Genomic DNA, 12,671 nt, shown 5'->3' with positions numbered 1-12,671 from the left:
AATCAACCATTATACAAATTTTCAATTCACCACTAGTGAGTTATAGCTCAGTTGGTTGAACTATTCCACCTTCATCAATGTGGGCAAAGATTCGAAACCCCTAGACACTCAATAATAAAAGAAATTCAATTCACCTTGCAGAAGCAAATACATTAAAGTTTCTCTCTCTGTCTTTGTATTTTCTTGAAGTGATAGATAACAACACAAAGTCGCTTTCCAGTTATGAGTCACACAATACTAATACTAAAATTGCAGAGAATTTTTACTTCTGAATTTTTGGTATTTTCTTCTGACAAATTTTCAAGAAACAAGGCAAAGAAAGGGAATTTGCAATGGCCATTGGCGTGGGTCCTTGAGCTCTCCGTTGTATTTTTCTAAAAGAGCAGGCCATTTTGATTTTGTTGTGAGCAGTCGAATTAACATTTGGGAGTTTGCCATTGCAGGCTCGTTGGCCATATTGTTTGAATTAATGTTGGTGTTGATGTGCTTAAAAATTATAATTTTATATATTATTTTTTTATACAAATAATATCGAGCGAGAAGGATATAAAATATAGAACCTCAGATGTAAGAGGAAACGTTACATATCACTTCTGATTGCTAAATTGACGACAACAAAAAAAATAAAAAGGAAAATAAAAAAGTGGCATTTGCATATGAGGGTGGCTAAGCGGCAAATATTTGCAGCCATTATTTGTTATGTTTTTTCATTCTTTCCCCTTTAAGCATGATTTTATAAGTTTGTAGATAGATTTGTTGTGGTATAATGGTTAGAAAATGAATGGTAACTTTGGCATAAACAATCAACTTACGTCATTGCACCATCGGCAATTCGAGGAAGATAAGAGAATGTGCTTTTGAATACGCATTTGCTTACTTTCCAAAAGATATGTTTCACTCTATTTGTATATGTAAATGAATGCCAAGCCATGTATTGATGAGCAACATTTGGATTTTAGTAGAAAATGTCTTGGTGAATAATAGCCAGCCTTTCGTGACCTTAAATTATAAGCAATTTCATGTCGGTAATATACTGTTTTGCCATAATCTGAAATTAAAATTTCATTATTACCAGCACAAGTACCAATTCATCCATATCAATATGCAACATAACAATTATATGGAGATTTAAATGCAAAACTTATTTAGATTGCAGTTAATCTATCTGCATCATCAGATCAAACCAATAAGCAGAATGTAAGTAAAACTTTTTGATAGATAGAAACAGAAGGAGCAAAAAGAAGAAAATTTCATAATTTTACCATACATCAAGTTTTAATTACTTAATTAGCCTTTTAGCTGCTTTTTTTTTTTTTGGTCAAGAGAAACTTTCATTCAAAACGAAGGAAAGACAAAGGAGGGAAGAAACAGACATAAAACCGAAGACAGGAATAAAAACAAAAGCTAGAGACCAGAAAACACAAACAGCTAAGAACAACAAAGGCTAGAGACCACAAACAGCTGCTTATGATCTATGTTTCTTGTGTTTTATACTCCAATGAGCTTGTGCACTGACAGGGCTCTTAACTCCACAGAGCTTGTGCTTCATGCTCCAAGGGAAGAAAACATGCAAGCCACAACCCTTAGGCGAAGAGTACGATTGCCTGCAGACTGTTCTTGAAACACAAGCCTCTGGCTCTGGATAATTCCATGGATAACAAAGCTCATTGCTCGAACTGATATGGGAAACATTTAGCTGTGGAGCAGATGATGCAGCCAATGCAGTGGCATCTGGAAGAAACCGCTCGATTATGAAATTTGAGCACTTTTGGTTAATCTCCCTTGATTATGAAATTTCATGTTTTTTCTGTGCTTTCTTTTCCGTAATGTCTATTGCCTCTGACAATGAGAACACATCTATGGCATCTGAGAAACCATCGTTGCTGTAATCAACGTCGTCAATATCGCCATCAACGTCACCAACATCATCATCAAAATCATCATCGCCCTCACATCCATCATTGAGATCATGAGGCCGGCGCTCAGATATTATTGGAAAATAATCTCTCAAATAATCAACTGGTTGGCAAAATCTCAACCGGTACTCAGTTTTCGACATTTCCAAAAGACTCATTTACAGGAAACAAAGGATTATGAGGGCCTTCTTTGACAGTGGATGATAACAAAACAGGATTGCACCACCAACAACATTGAATGGAACCTTCCAATTCTGAACATGAGATTGATTGGGATCTTTTGAGTGTTGAAATTGGATTTGCATTTGTTGCTGTGCAATTGTCATTGGTTCACTTGTTTTCTGCAAGAGATGGAGAAAATGGAATTACAAAGCTATGTATAACATCCTTGTCAATATATTCCCTCAGCTGGAGAAAGATTTGGTAATCATAAAAGACACAGGTAAATCAAAGGTGGAGACATTGAAAAGATTATGAGGAGCAATGTAGCCTAGTGTTCTTGTTCCTTGTTTCAAGATCCAAGAAATAAGAAATGTTCTTAAATTGTCACTTTTTAATGTAGCTATGCCCTAGTCATTTATGTAATATTCTTATGCAATGTGACATCGATTATCGGATTAAATATATAATATATATACATATATATATTAAACTCTTCTTTTTGTTGATTAAAGAGGAGATTGATGCGAAGAACTAGTGGTGGGATATGCTTCATTGATTTGGTGGTGTATGGCGTAACACTATTGTAGAGTAAGAAACCTCAATGTTCTCCTGGCTGGTGTTGTTTAGTTAATTTTCAGATCTAACATGTTGGAACTTTGAATCGCTTCTAACATCGGGAAAAGAAGCATTGCTAGAGTTGAACAAATCATGAGATTATGTGCATCAAAAACAGAAAAATGTCAGTTTGAAACACAGTCATGATTTTTAACCTTTCATGATTTTTTCTTTTTTTCCTTTTCTTTTTTCTATTAATTATTTAACTACATAAATACAATATCTTTAGACATTGGCAGATAAGATTTTCAGAATCTACTTTAATTTATATTTTGCATCTACTGGCTGGCAGGGCCTTGGCCCAAGCGAGTTCATAATATTTGGAAAAAAAAATTGGTATTAGCAGTCCCAGGCCCAATATGAGATTTAAAATATGTTCTTTTATATGGCTCTATTAGAAGTTTAGAACCTATACATTCCCAAGGCCTATTGGTTGCATTACTAACAAAGACCAATTTCCTAATGTCCATTGGCAGCATTGTTAACAAAGACCATATCCTGCACAACTGCATAACTACAGACTGGACCCAGAATTGGCATCTCATAATACCCAACATCTTTCAATTTGCCTTCAATTTTAATAAAATTCAATGTTTTATTAATTATTAAAGTTATACACATCAAACCAGAAAAACCAAAAAGAAAAAGAAAAAAAAAAACTTTAGTAATTTATCTTGGTTTTCATACTATCTCAGCGCATTGGGAAGGAAACAGTGTATATATACAACAACATCATTGATTTCTGTGTTGCAAGTGTGCATTTCCTCACAAACTTGAACTGTGGTTTGGATTTCCATTACTAGGTTCTTTAGCAGGTCAACAGGTCTGCAGATTGAGTATTAAAAATCATGCAGGGTCTGCATTTTGACTCATTAGTTTCATTTATGTGGTTGATGATGGTAGTTGGCAAACAGAATAAAATTGTAATGGAGGAAGATCCATGCATGGTCAACCCCTTTAATTTCTTACAAAGAAATGGTTTTCTGATATTCATTGATCAAAGGAATTGAATGGGGAAGATGGTGTTACAGAAGAGAAGCCAATTGTTTACATTAATTTTCTTTTCTCAACTTCAAAAACATTTTCCTAGAAAATGAACTGCAAGATTGCAGGGGGTTGACTTCTCTTTGAGTTAATTAGCCGTGTCAGAAACTAATGCCAGAGTAGAGTTGACCTTTGTAATTGAAGGCAGGAATCTGTTTTAAAAATGATGCTTCTTCCATCCTCTGTGTTTCTTGATATTCCTTCAATGATTTAACATTATGATCAAACATAAACATTTTAGTTCAATTCATTCCCTGCCTACATTACAATCTTGGGCCAACATTTTGAAGTAGGCTATATATATGTCACGCTAGGAGTTATAGTTGTAAAGCTCACGGATGTTAATGGGATAGCTAACACTTTCATCCCCATCAAGTAACCCCTTGGCTATGATCATATTTGCAGCTTCTGTAGGATGATATGCATCCCAGAACACATACTTCGACCGATCGGCACACAACGCAGAGCTTCTGTTTGTACCACTGCTCTTGAAGCAAATAAATGGTGGGAAGTACCCACCACAGCATGGCTCATTTGCATCCTCAAATCCTAGCAAAACCAAAAAATTATCAAACTCACTTCATCAGACGGTAAAATGAATTAAAGGGTAGCTCTGGTTTTGAAAGCTGGTTACCATATTGATGATAATTTCCTATAATCTTCATGAAGATATCAAAGGAATTTGCATAAACAAAGATGGCTTCAGGACCCAATTCTTGATTTAGTTGATCCAAAACCCCATTCAGTTTGGTATTGTAGCCTTGGATCAACTCATTCACCTCAGCAGAGCACTGTCCACTAGGTAATAATTTGATGGCACGAATAAAGGGTATGCATCCTAGCGGTCCAACCCTACCACAATGAACTTTCTAGCTCCCAACAAGTGCAATCTCTTCACACAGAAACTCACATACATAATTAGATCAAAGAAATATCAAAATCGTAAGCTTAATTATTGTTTATTTATGGCTAATTAAGCTTTGATTAGATGATTGGTTAAAGTTTGTACCTTGAGATGTATAGTCAAGTTAGAGACCATGAAGTCTTGGAACAAGTTAGGAGAGACTTTGACATTACCAAAAACAGGTATGGTTGGTTGGAAATAGTTGAGGACATCATTGGATCCAATTGTGACTGAGAAGATTGCCTTCTTTAGAAACTCCATTGTATGCTTCTCTCCCATTACTTTCACCATGTAACTTCTGCTTTGCTCAAAATTATTTACTTGCTCACGCAGTGGAACTCTTCCAATCTGTGTTCAATAATAATTACAAATCTGTGAGATTAATTTAAATGGGGTTGTGATTAAAGTTCCTAATTATAATTACTTACAAATAAAACCCCCGTTTCATCTAATATTCCAGAGGCTCCAGAAGCATAATTTATTCCTCCGAGGATTGAGTTGGCTTGAGTGTTTGGTGCTAGATAAGGTGGAGGAAATGACTTGGCTCCAAAAGCTTGGCCTGGTTACACCATGCAAATTAGCTACGATTAGTAATAAAATGGCTAATTATTATGATTAGTCAACAAAACCAAACAAATGTCAATTTTAATAAAATTCTGGGGCCCCATTTAAAAAAAGAAAAAAAGAAAAAAAGAAAAAGAAGATCATCTTCATGCATGGCATAAATGGAAATTAGTGGCTTCTGCATTATCATTTGTCACACATAAATAAGTACAAAAATAAAATAAATAAAAATCTTGTGAGCCAATTTAAAACTCAGGCACTCTGATGAATTCTTAGACTCTATTTTTCTTGTTAATTTTTTTCATGCTGGGATAATTGAGTTGCTTCATAGAACATTAAATGACCGAAGGAATTAGTTGATGATTATTTAGAAATTAGCTAAGAGAGCACCAAGTCAAGCTAGGGTTGGTGGGAGCAAATTAACATTAAGTGCATTTACCTACAATGTCTGAAATGGTTCGACCATTTGTGAATCGACCAGTGGGATGTCCACCAGAAGGCTTAAAATCAATGCCATAAGGAGGAGAATCTGCCTTTGAGAGAGTGAAAATGTAGTCATTGTTTCCTGCATCAACCAAAGAGTCTCCAAACACAAATGAAGTGAAAGCAAAACAGGGCTGCAAGGCATTCAAAAACAGAACAGTTGAGCACATAAACCATAGCAGAAAACAATCAGAAATTTTAAGGGTCTCCATTGGCAATATTGAAGAAAAGTTTTAAGGTTCAGAATTCACATGGGTTATTTTTATAGATGATGCATAATTTGCATGGCCTGCTTTAGCAGGTAACATAATCTTTGAATAGGTCCGTGTGAGATTTTACATGACATCAATATATTTGGAATTGGTCATGGCTTGGCTGGCCTAGCCTAGCCTAGCCCCGTTTCATTGATTTCATTTTTCTTTATCTCTCTCATCATGTCTCTTTTGAGAGGATGAGAAAGATAAAAAGAGAATGACAATGAAACGGGGATAGAGAAGTATTTCTCCTTTAATGGGCTTCCAATATTTTCTGGTTTGATTGATTTGGTGGGCTCTCACCACCGACTCTGCCGCTTGCTGAGAAGTAAAGTACAGAATTAAATTCGCTGCAAAAGGGGTTATATGTGACAAGAAGACTGTGTATTGGCCTTATTGTGTATTTTAGCACATATATTGATCTGTGTATAATCTTGATAGGGGGCAGATCTGCACAAAAGAGACACTTCCAAAGAACCATGCTAATTTGCTAAAAACGATCAAAAGATATGTGCGGCGTATGACAAAGCCCCATATAGTTATCAGGAAATAATAAGCTGTAGAGAATTAAATGTTTAAGAGGTAAATTACATTTCTTTTCTTTTTATTTATTTATTTATTTTCAAATGTCAATTCCCACCACATGAGGCTCCTGTCTTCAATTCAAGTCCATTCCTTTAAACCAGGGATATTCTATGGATTGAATGTTCATAATCATAGGTGTAGCTCCAACCCTAATGAGAATCTACTCCCATTCACCATAAAATGATCTCATTTCATCTTAGACGTGCACTCTCACTTTGAAAAATTGTGTTGGAATTGGTATGAAATCAGGTTTGTATTCCTAACTAAGATAGGAATCCGAGTTGTATTTTGTATAGGAAACCTGGACGCAAGTTTCCAGTTGGTTTTGGGATTCCTAACTTAGTTTAGGATTAGTTCTATGGTAGGTTATCTAGTATATATAGAGGTAAGCCTTATTGTGTATTGTGTGGGAACTTGAGGAGACTTGTAAGGCAGGAGAACTCTTGAGAAGATTAAGTGAGTTCTTTTGTAAAGACTTTGTTCATTAATAAAGTTCGCTTCCTATTGTTCAAACTTGTGTGGCTGTTCTTGGTTTAATCATCTTGTTGCGATCCAACAAATTGAACATACAATCTTCAATTAGAGATCATTCTGAATAGAGGAAGCGGCTCTCTCTCTCTCTCTCATTTCACTAAGCTCTTTTTTTTTTTGTTCTGGTTAGAATCAGAATTTTTTGGCATGATAAAAAGATATTTTTCAGTATTCTTCCCATGACACAAATTGTAAAGTCTTTGTAGATTAGAAACTAAAAACTCTGTGGGATGAAATATAATTTAGCTAGACTACCGGTTTGTCTTTAAATTCAGACGCAAAGCTTGTTTTAAATTGCAAGTTTTACTCCCTGACTTTTATTGTTCGCTAGGAGTTTACTTGCTCGAATAATATATATATATATATATCGCAAAAGCTGTTTCTTTCTTTTTATTCCTTTTTTTTTTAAACAGCAAAATCACACAATAATAAATTAAGCCGACCAAATAAGTAAGTATATTCCAAGCCAGCTTTTCGCAAATGAATAAAGCCATGCATATGAATGAGTTAATGTTAAGCATCTCTACGTTAATTCTAATTAACTTCCCAAAGTACGATTATTAGTACTGTTATCGATCAACCTATCGATGTAAAATTTGGACAAGCCAGCATGCATGCATACACATGCATGTTGATTTGCCCTCTGCTGACATTCCCAACAATAAATCAACTTGTGGGTTTCATCGGAAAAGGATATCTCAACCGATGCTCACAAGAAGTAGACCTCATTATGAACCATGCAGTGCCGGTGCTAGCAAGCTCCCTTGTTGTTTTCATCGACCGTCAAATAATTATCAGGCATAGAAAGGTAACAAAAGTCTTGTATATGGTTATGGATTTTTTTCTAAGGGAATGTCGGCGATATGAGAGAAATTTTATTGATCATTGAAAAATATTTGAGGGGCTTACCTCTATTACAAGAATTCTAATAGGGTGTCATGAATGAAATTAAGTAGCTCCTCAAATCACTCAAACCTACCACTAATACCGAAAACTACACGAACAAACCCATTCGCCACTCAAAAGTCTTGTATATATGCTTATGGATCTTAATTTGTCCATAGGATGACCAATTAATAAAGTTAATTATGCTAGAAAATTTTCAATGACCTTATTGGAACGGTGGGAGTGAGAATGGTCGCCTATTGGGTTAGGAGGCAGTCATGTGGCTAGGCAGCCTGCAATAAATATTAGAGGTTTGGTAGTACCTGTTCATTTTCACACAAAAAATAAATAAGTCTTAGGGCACATTAATGAGATGGGCAACATCGAGCTACAAAGGATGAGGTGTAACCTAGTGGATGAGAAAAAATTGTACCCTAGAATTTATCATGGGCAAGCAATATGCCCATCCTTTTTCTTTTTCCTCTCCTTGTGGCACGGGTTTTGGGATTGTGATGCCAAGAAGAAACAACTTAGTAGTCGACCGTCGATATCTTTGATTAATTATAGAAGAAATTTTTCTTTGGAGAGAGGTGGATATATAAAAGTAGGCTTTATTTTTAAGTCCAAATCTTTGCTGAGGAGAATTTGTTGCCATACATGGGGGGTTCAACTACCACCTACCTTTTATCTTGGCCAACAAACTATGTTTATGAACAATCAATACATTTAACGCCCATCTGTTGGTAACTTGGATTCTCAATATTGCATTTGCAAACCCTCTCTCTCTCTCTCTCTCTCTCTCTCTCTCTCTCTCACGCTTCAATCTCCCACACGCTTCAATCAAATGTAACATGGGTTTCTTATAACCTAGCTAGGGGGGAGTGTACAAGGTCGTCCCATAGTTTGCTTTCATCAGCCATTTGTAGATAGTGAAAGAGTCATGACCTTGACCCACATCCTTTTATTCTTCTAGCCCTTCTCTTCTTATTTCAAGCATTTGGGTTTTCTATTAAGAGAGAGAGAGAGAGAGGGCGGAGGAAGAGGAAGCTCAGCTACAGCTAATTGCACTTGAGAGACCAAGCAAACCGATTATATCCATGACATTGCATTTTCTATAGGAACCCTTCTTCTCTCCGCCTCTTATTTCACCACTAATACAGTTTTGGGTTGGTGTGTCTTAGAGCTTACATGGCTTCCATAGGCAAGGCCAAATCTGCTTTGGCATTGGTTGGTAGGGTCATAAACGAGGCTGTGAGCTTCATTGTGTTCTCAGTTCTAGACCTTGTGGATTTCCTCCTCTGTTTTCTGTACAGAGTTGCTGATTTTTTCATTGAAGCTGAATGGAAGCCTTGCTATTGCTCCTCATCCAAAGAAGCCATTACTAGCAGTGGCAAAATCTTGGTCTCTGAGCAAGGTGAGTCTAAAATTGTGTGCCTTAGCTCCACCAAGCTGCAACTTGAGGAGATCTCTGACACTCTCTACACAAGGCCTTCCCTCTTGTCTGAGGTCTCAAAGCTGACCATGAAGGAGACCAAGAAAGGGACTGTGAGATCCACTTTCACTGTCAACTCCACCATTGTTGAAATGCTTCAAGGCAAGATTGGAGGCCAACAATGCCATCCAATCCCAAGGTGGTCTGATTGTGATTGTAAATTTTGTACCTCTTGGACCTCTAATAGCAAAGAAACCCTCTATGTTAGAACCGAGGGACCCAAAGGTAAAATAATTCTCTTTTTCACAAAATATATATCACAAAATCTGTATTATGTGACTTATTTCTTCTTGCCATTTCAGATTATAAGGCACAAGAAGATGTGCTTTTCATACATGGGTTTATTTCATCATCAGCATTCTGGACTGAAACATTGTTCCCCAACTTTTCAAGTGCTGCAAAATCAAATTTTAGGCTTTTTGCTATTGATCTGTTGGGGTTTGGGAGGAGCCCAAAGCCAACTGACTCCATGTACACCCTCAGAGAGCATTTGGAGATGATAGAAAGATCTGTGCTTGAACCCAACAAAGTTAAATCCTTCCACATTGTGGCTCATTCTTTGGGTTGCATTTTGGCCCTTGCTCTTGCTGTTAAACACCCTCTCTCCATTAAGTCCCTCACCTTACTTGCACCTGTAAGTTCAACCTCTTGATTATATAAGACCCTTACCCAAATTTTTGAAAACAATGTTTTCCATTTCTGTGTTTTTTTTGTCGTGATGTTATGCTTAATCATATTTAAAACCATGTCGTTTTTAAAAGATCGTAATTTTGAACATAAGCACAAAAATTGTCATTATATCATATGGTCACATCTGTAGAAGTGTACATTTATTGGGGGCATTATTTGTCCACAAGTTTGTGCCAAGTTTAATTGGCGTTATCCCTATTTTTTGAACCTATGACGTGGCAGCCATATTACCCTATACCAAAGGGAGAACAAGCAACACAATATGTGATGAGAAGGGTGGCTCCAAGGCGGGTGTGGCCTGTGATTGCCTTTGGTGCCTCCATTGCTTGCTGGTACGAGCACATCTCAAGGACTATTTGTTTGCTGATTTGCAAGAACCACCGAATTGTGGAATTTCTTACCAAACTTGTCACAAGAAACAGGTAACTTTCTTCAACTGAATTCATCGCTTCACCATCACCTTGTAGAATATTGTGCTTCATTTCCAACCACCAAAGCCCCTTTCTAGACACACGAAACCACGTTATTCTTACATGCCATTAACAATTTTCTAAGCTTCCAAAACGGTACTTGCGGACCCTTTTTTGTACGCATCGGCATTGATTGGTCCACTGTGATGATAACCGATAGATCCTAACCCACCCATCATCTCCCATTAGTAAATACCATGGCAGCTGAGCTGGTCCAGCTTGTGTTTGCATTAACCAGTCAATGTCTGATGGGTCCATAACTTTGTGACATCTGCTTCTTCCACATTTATAAAAGCATTTATTCGAGAGGGAGGTTAGAAATTCTTAGATGTAACGTTACATATTTTTCATACATGCGCTTCAACGAATAAGATTAGAAATTCTTAATAAATTCTCAATGAAACGCTGTCGTACATTAGATATGATTTTGGTGTAGAATTTAATTCAAATGTAAAATAATAGGGGAGAAGGTATGGTGCAAGGGTCAATTTTCAATTTCTTCCCTGCTGCAGCTGAGGGACATGGGTCAATTATTTAGGAGACCAAAGTCACAACCGATGGAGACCGATGACTTAGAAGCTCCAATTTAATTTGGTTTCGTCATTTATTATGCCGGAAAATGTTGCTGCAAATTCAATAAAAATGATTTATTATAACTTCTTTTATATAGATAGGTGGCATCCATTTATGATAAAATTGACGAGAGATATATATGATGAGTACATATGATAGATACGCTTTCAAAAAATAAAAACGCACATGGAATCTATATTTTTGTATGTAAAGAATTAACTTATTAAATTTAATCAAGATACTAATTTGTTTTTTTGTTTGGTAATCTGCAGGATCAGAACTTTCTTGTATGAAGGGTTCTTCTGCCACACTCACAACGCAGCATGGCACACACTGCACAACATTATATGTGGCACAGCCGGCAAGATGGACAAATACTTAGACGTTGTGAGAGACCATCTAAAATGTGATGTGAATGTGTTTCACGGCAAAGACGACGAGCTAATCCCAGTAGAGTGCAGCTACAATGTGCAGTCGAAAATCCCTCGGGCTCGCGTGAAGGTGATCGAGAAGAAAGATCACATCACCATTGTGGTTGGGAGGCAGAAGGCGTTTGCTAGAGAGCTTGAGAAGATTTGGAGAAATTCATCAAAAAGTGGTTAAGAAAAATATAAGACCTATTCAAGTCAAGTCGATGTGATATGCATATGTTAGTTTTCGAAATTAGCAGAGAGGGGTAGGGGGGTCGAGAGGTGGATATATAAAAGTAGCCTGAGAAAAATGAGATAATGGGAGGCTATAATTTTCTTCCTCTTCAACTGTCCAAGTCTCAGATGGCGCTTAATCAGCTATAGCCATAGCTAGACCTTGTGGAAATTGTTCCCTGTGTATTGTTGTTGGGTTTGTCAAATGCCCTAAGACCTAAGTCATAAAATGTCAAGTTAATGATATGATAAAGATAAGATGAAATTCAGTAAAAATCCTTATTGTTTTTATTGTTGTCTTGGTCTCATCTCTCTCTCATTTGGTAAATAATGGAAAATGCATATGCCTAAATCATATGGATGTCATTTCTTGAAGGGTACGTATAATATTTTGAAAATAAGCGATAGTATATAACTGATGAACACAAGCAATTATGTACTGAATATGGGTAAATCTTGAAGGATATAATATAAGAACAAATTCTCCAAATTAAGCACGAAAGAAACTAGTTTCTAGTGACCACCACCAGTGTTGTTATGACGCAATTAAAATAAAATTTAATACAAGAAAAGAAATCTAGCGACAACCACCAGTACTTTGTTTTGTGTGAGTAGTCGAATATTGAATATAGCTAGAGATGTCACACTTAAACTAGGGTGGAGGGTGTGGAAAGTGGCTTGAAGACTTAATGCACCTCTTATATAGCAATTCATGTAACACGACGTACAAACCACTCTGATCATTTCAGTCTCACCACACGTTAATTTTTGTACTGAATTCTTGCCGGTGAACATCTAGTCAACTTTTAACACCTTGCTTAAAAAAAAAAAAAAAATTGTGGTTTTTGTATGAGTAAAT

General features: G+C 36.4%; 3 protein-coding genes across 3 annotated transcripts; 1 reads left to right on the top strand and 2 right to left on the bottom strand.

Moving 5' to 3' along the window:
* Positions 1-1,465: 1,465 nt before the first annotated feature.
* On the bottom strand, positions 1,466-2,059 carry LOC103337882 (uncharacterized). The gene is given in 1 exon segment (XM_089041874.1): positions 1,466-2,059. A coding segment is annotated over 1 exon segment (594 nt).
* Positions 2,060-3,888: 1,829 nt separating this feature from the next.
* LOC103337866 (GDSL esterase/lipase At5g41890) lies at positions 3,889-5,923 on the bottom strand. Its single transcript, XM_089041463.1, is given in 6 exon segments — positions 3,889-4,286; positions 4,372-4,587; positions 4,590-4,629; positions 4,747-4,989; positions 5,070-5,200; positions 5,645-5,923. Coding segments are annotated over 6 exon segments (1,125 nt in total). The 5' UTR covers positions 5,901-5,923; the 3' UTR covers positions 3,889-4,047.
* Positions 5,924-8,701: 2,778 nt separating this feature from the next.
* Positions 8,702-12,103, top strand: LOC103337864 (putative lysophospholipase BODYGUARD 3). Its single transcript, XM_008241034.2, has 4 exons — positions 8,702-9,660; positions 9,738-10,069; positions 10,348-10,547; positions 11,441-12,103. The coding sequence occupies exons 1-4, from the start codon at positions 9,132-9,134 to the stop codon at positions 11,769-11,771; spliced, it is 1,392 nt and encodes a 463-aa protein (XP_008239256.1). The 5' UTR covers positions 8,702-9,131; the 3' UTR covers positions 11,772-12,103.
* Positions 12,104-12,671: the final 568 nt, after the last annotated feature.

This window comes from Prunus mume, linkage group LG7 (genome assembly GCF_029339155.1).
Source record: "Prunus mume cultivar Tortuosa linkage group LG7, ASM2933915v1, whole genome shotgun sequence".
Taxonomy (NCBI): Eukaryota; Viridiplantae; Streptophyta; class Magnoliopsida; order Rosales; family Rosaceae; genus Prunus; species Prunus mume.
Note: the sequence above shows the minus strand (reverse complement) of the source record. Positions and strands in the feature narration are given on the sequence as shown.

Coding starts and splice junctions, on each gene's coding strand:
- LOC103337864 (XM_008241034.2), top strand. CDS start 9,132: ATGGCTTCCATAGGCAAGGCCAAATCTGCTTTGGCATTGGTTGGTAGG. Junction 10,070..10,347: donor CCCTCACCTTACTTGCACCT/GTAAGTTCAACC, acceptor ATGACGTGGCAG/CCATATTACCCTATACCAAA. Junction 10,548..11,440: donor AAACTTGTCACAAGAAACAG/GTAACTTTCTTC, acceptor GGTAATCTGCAG/GATCAGAACTTTCTTGTATG.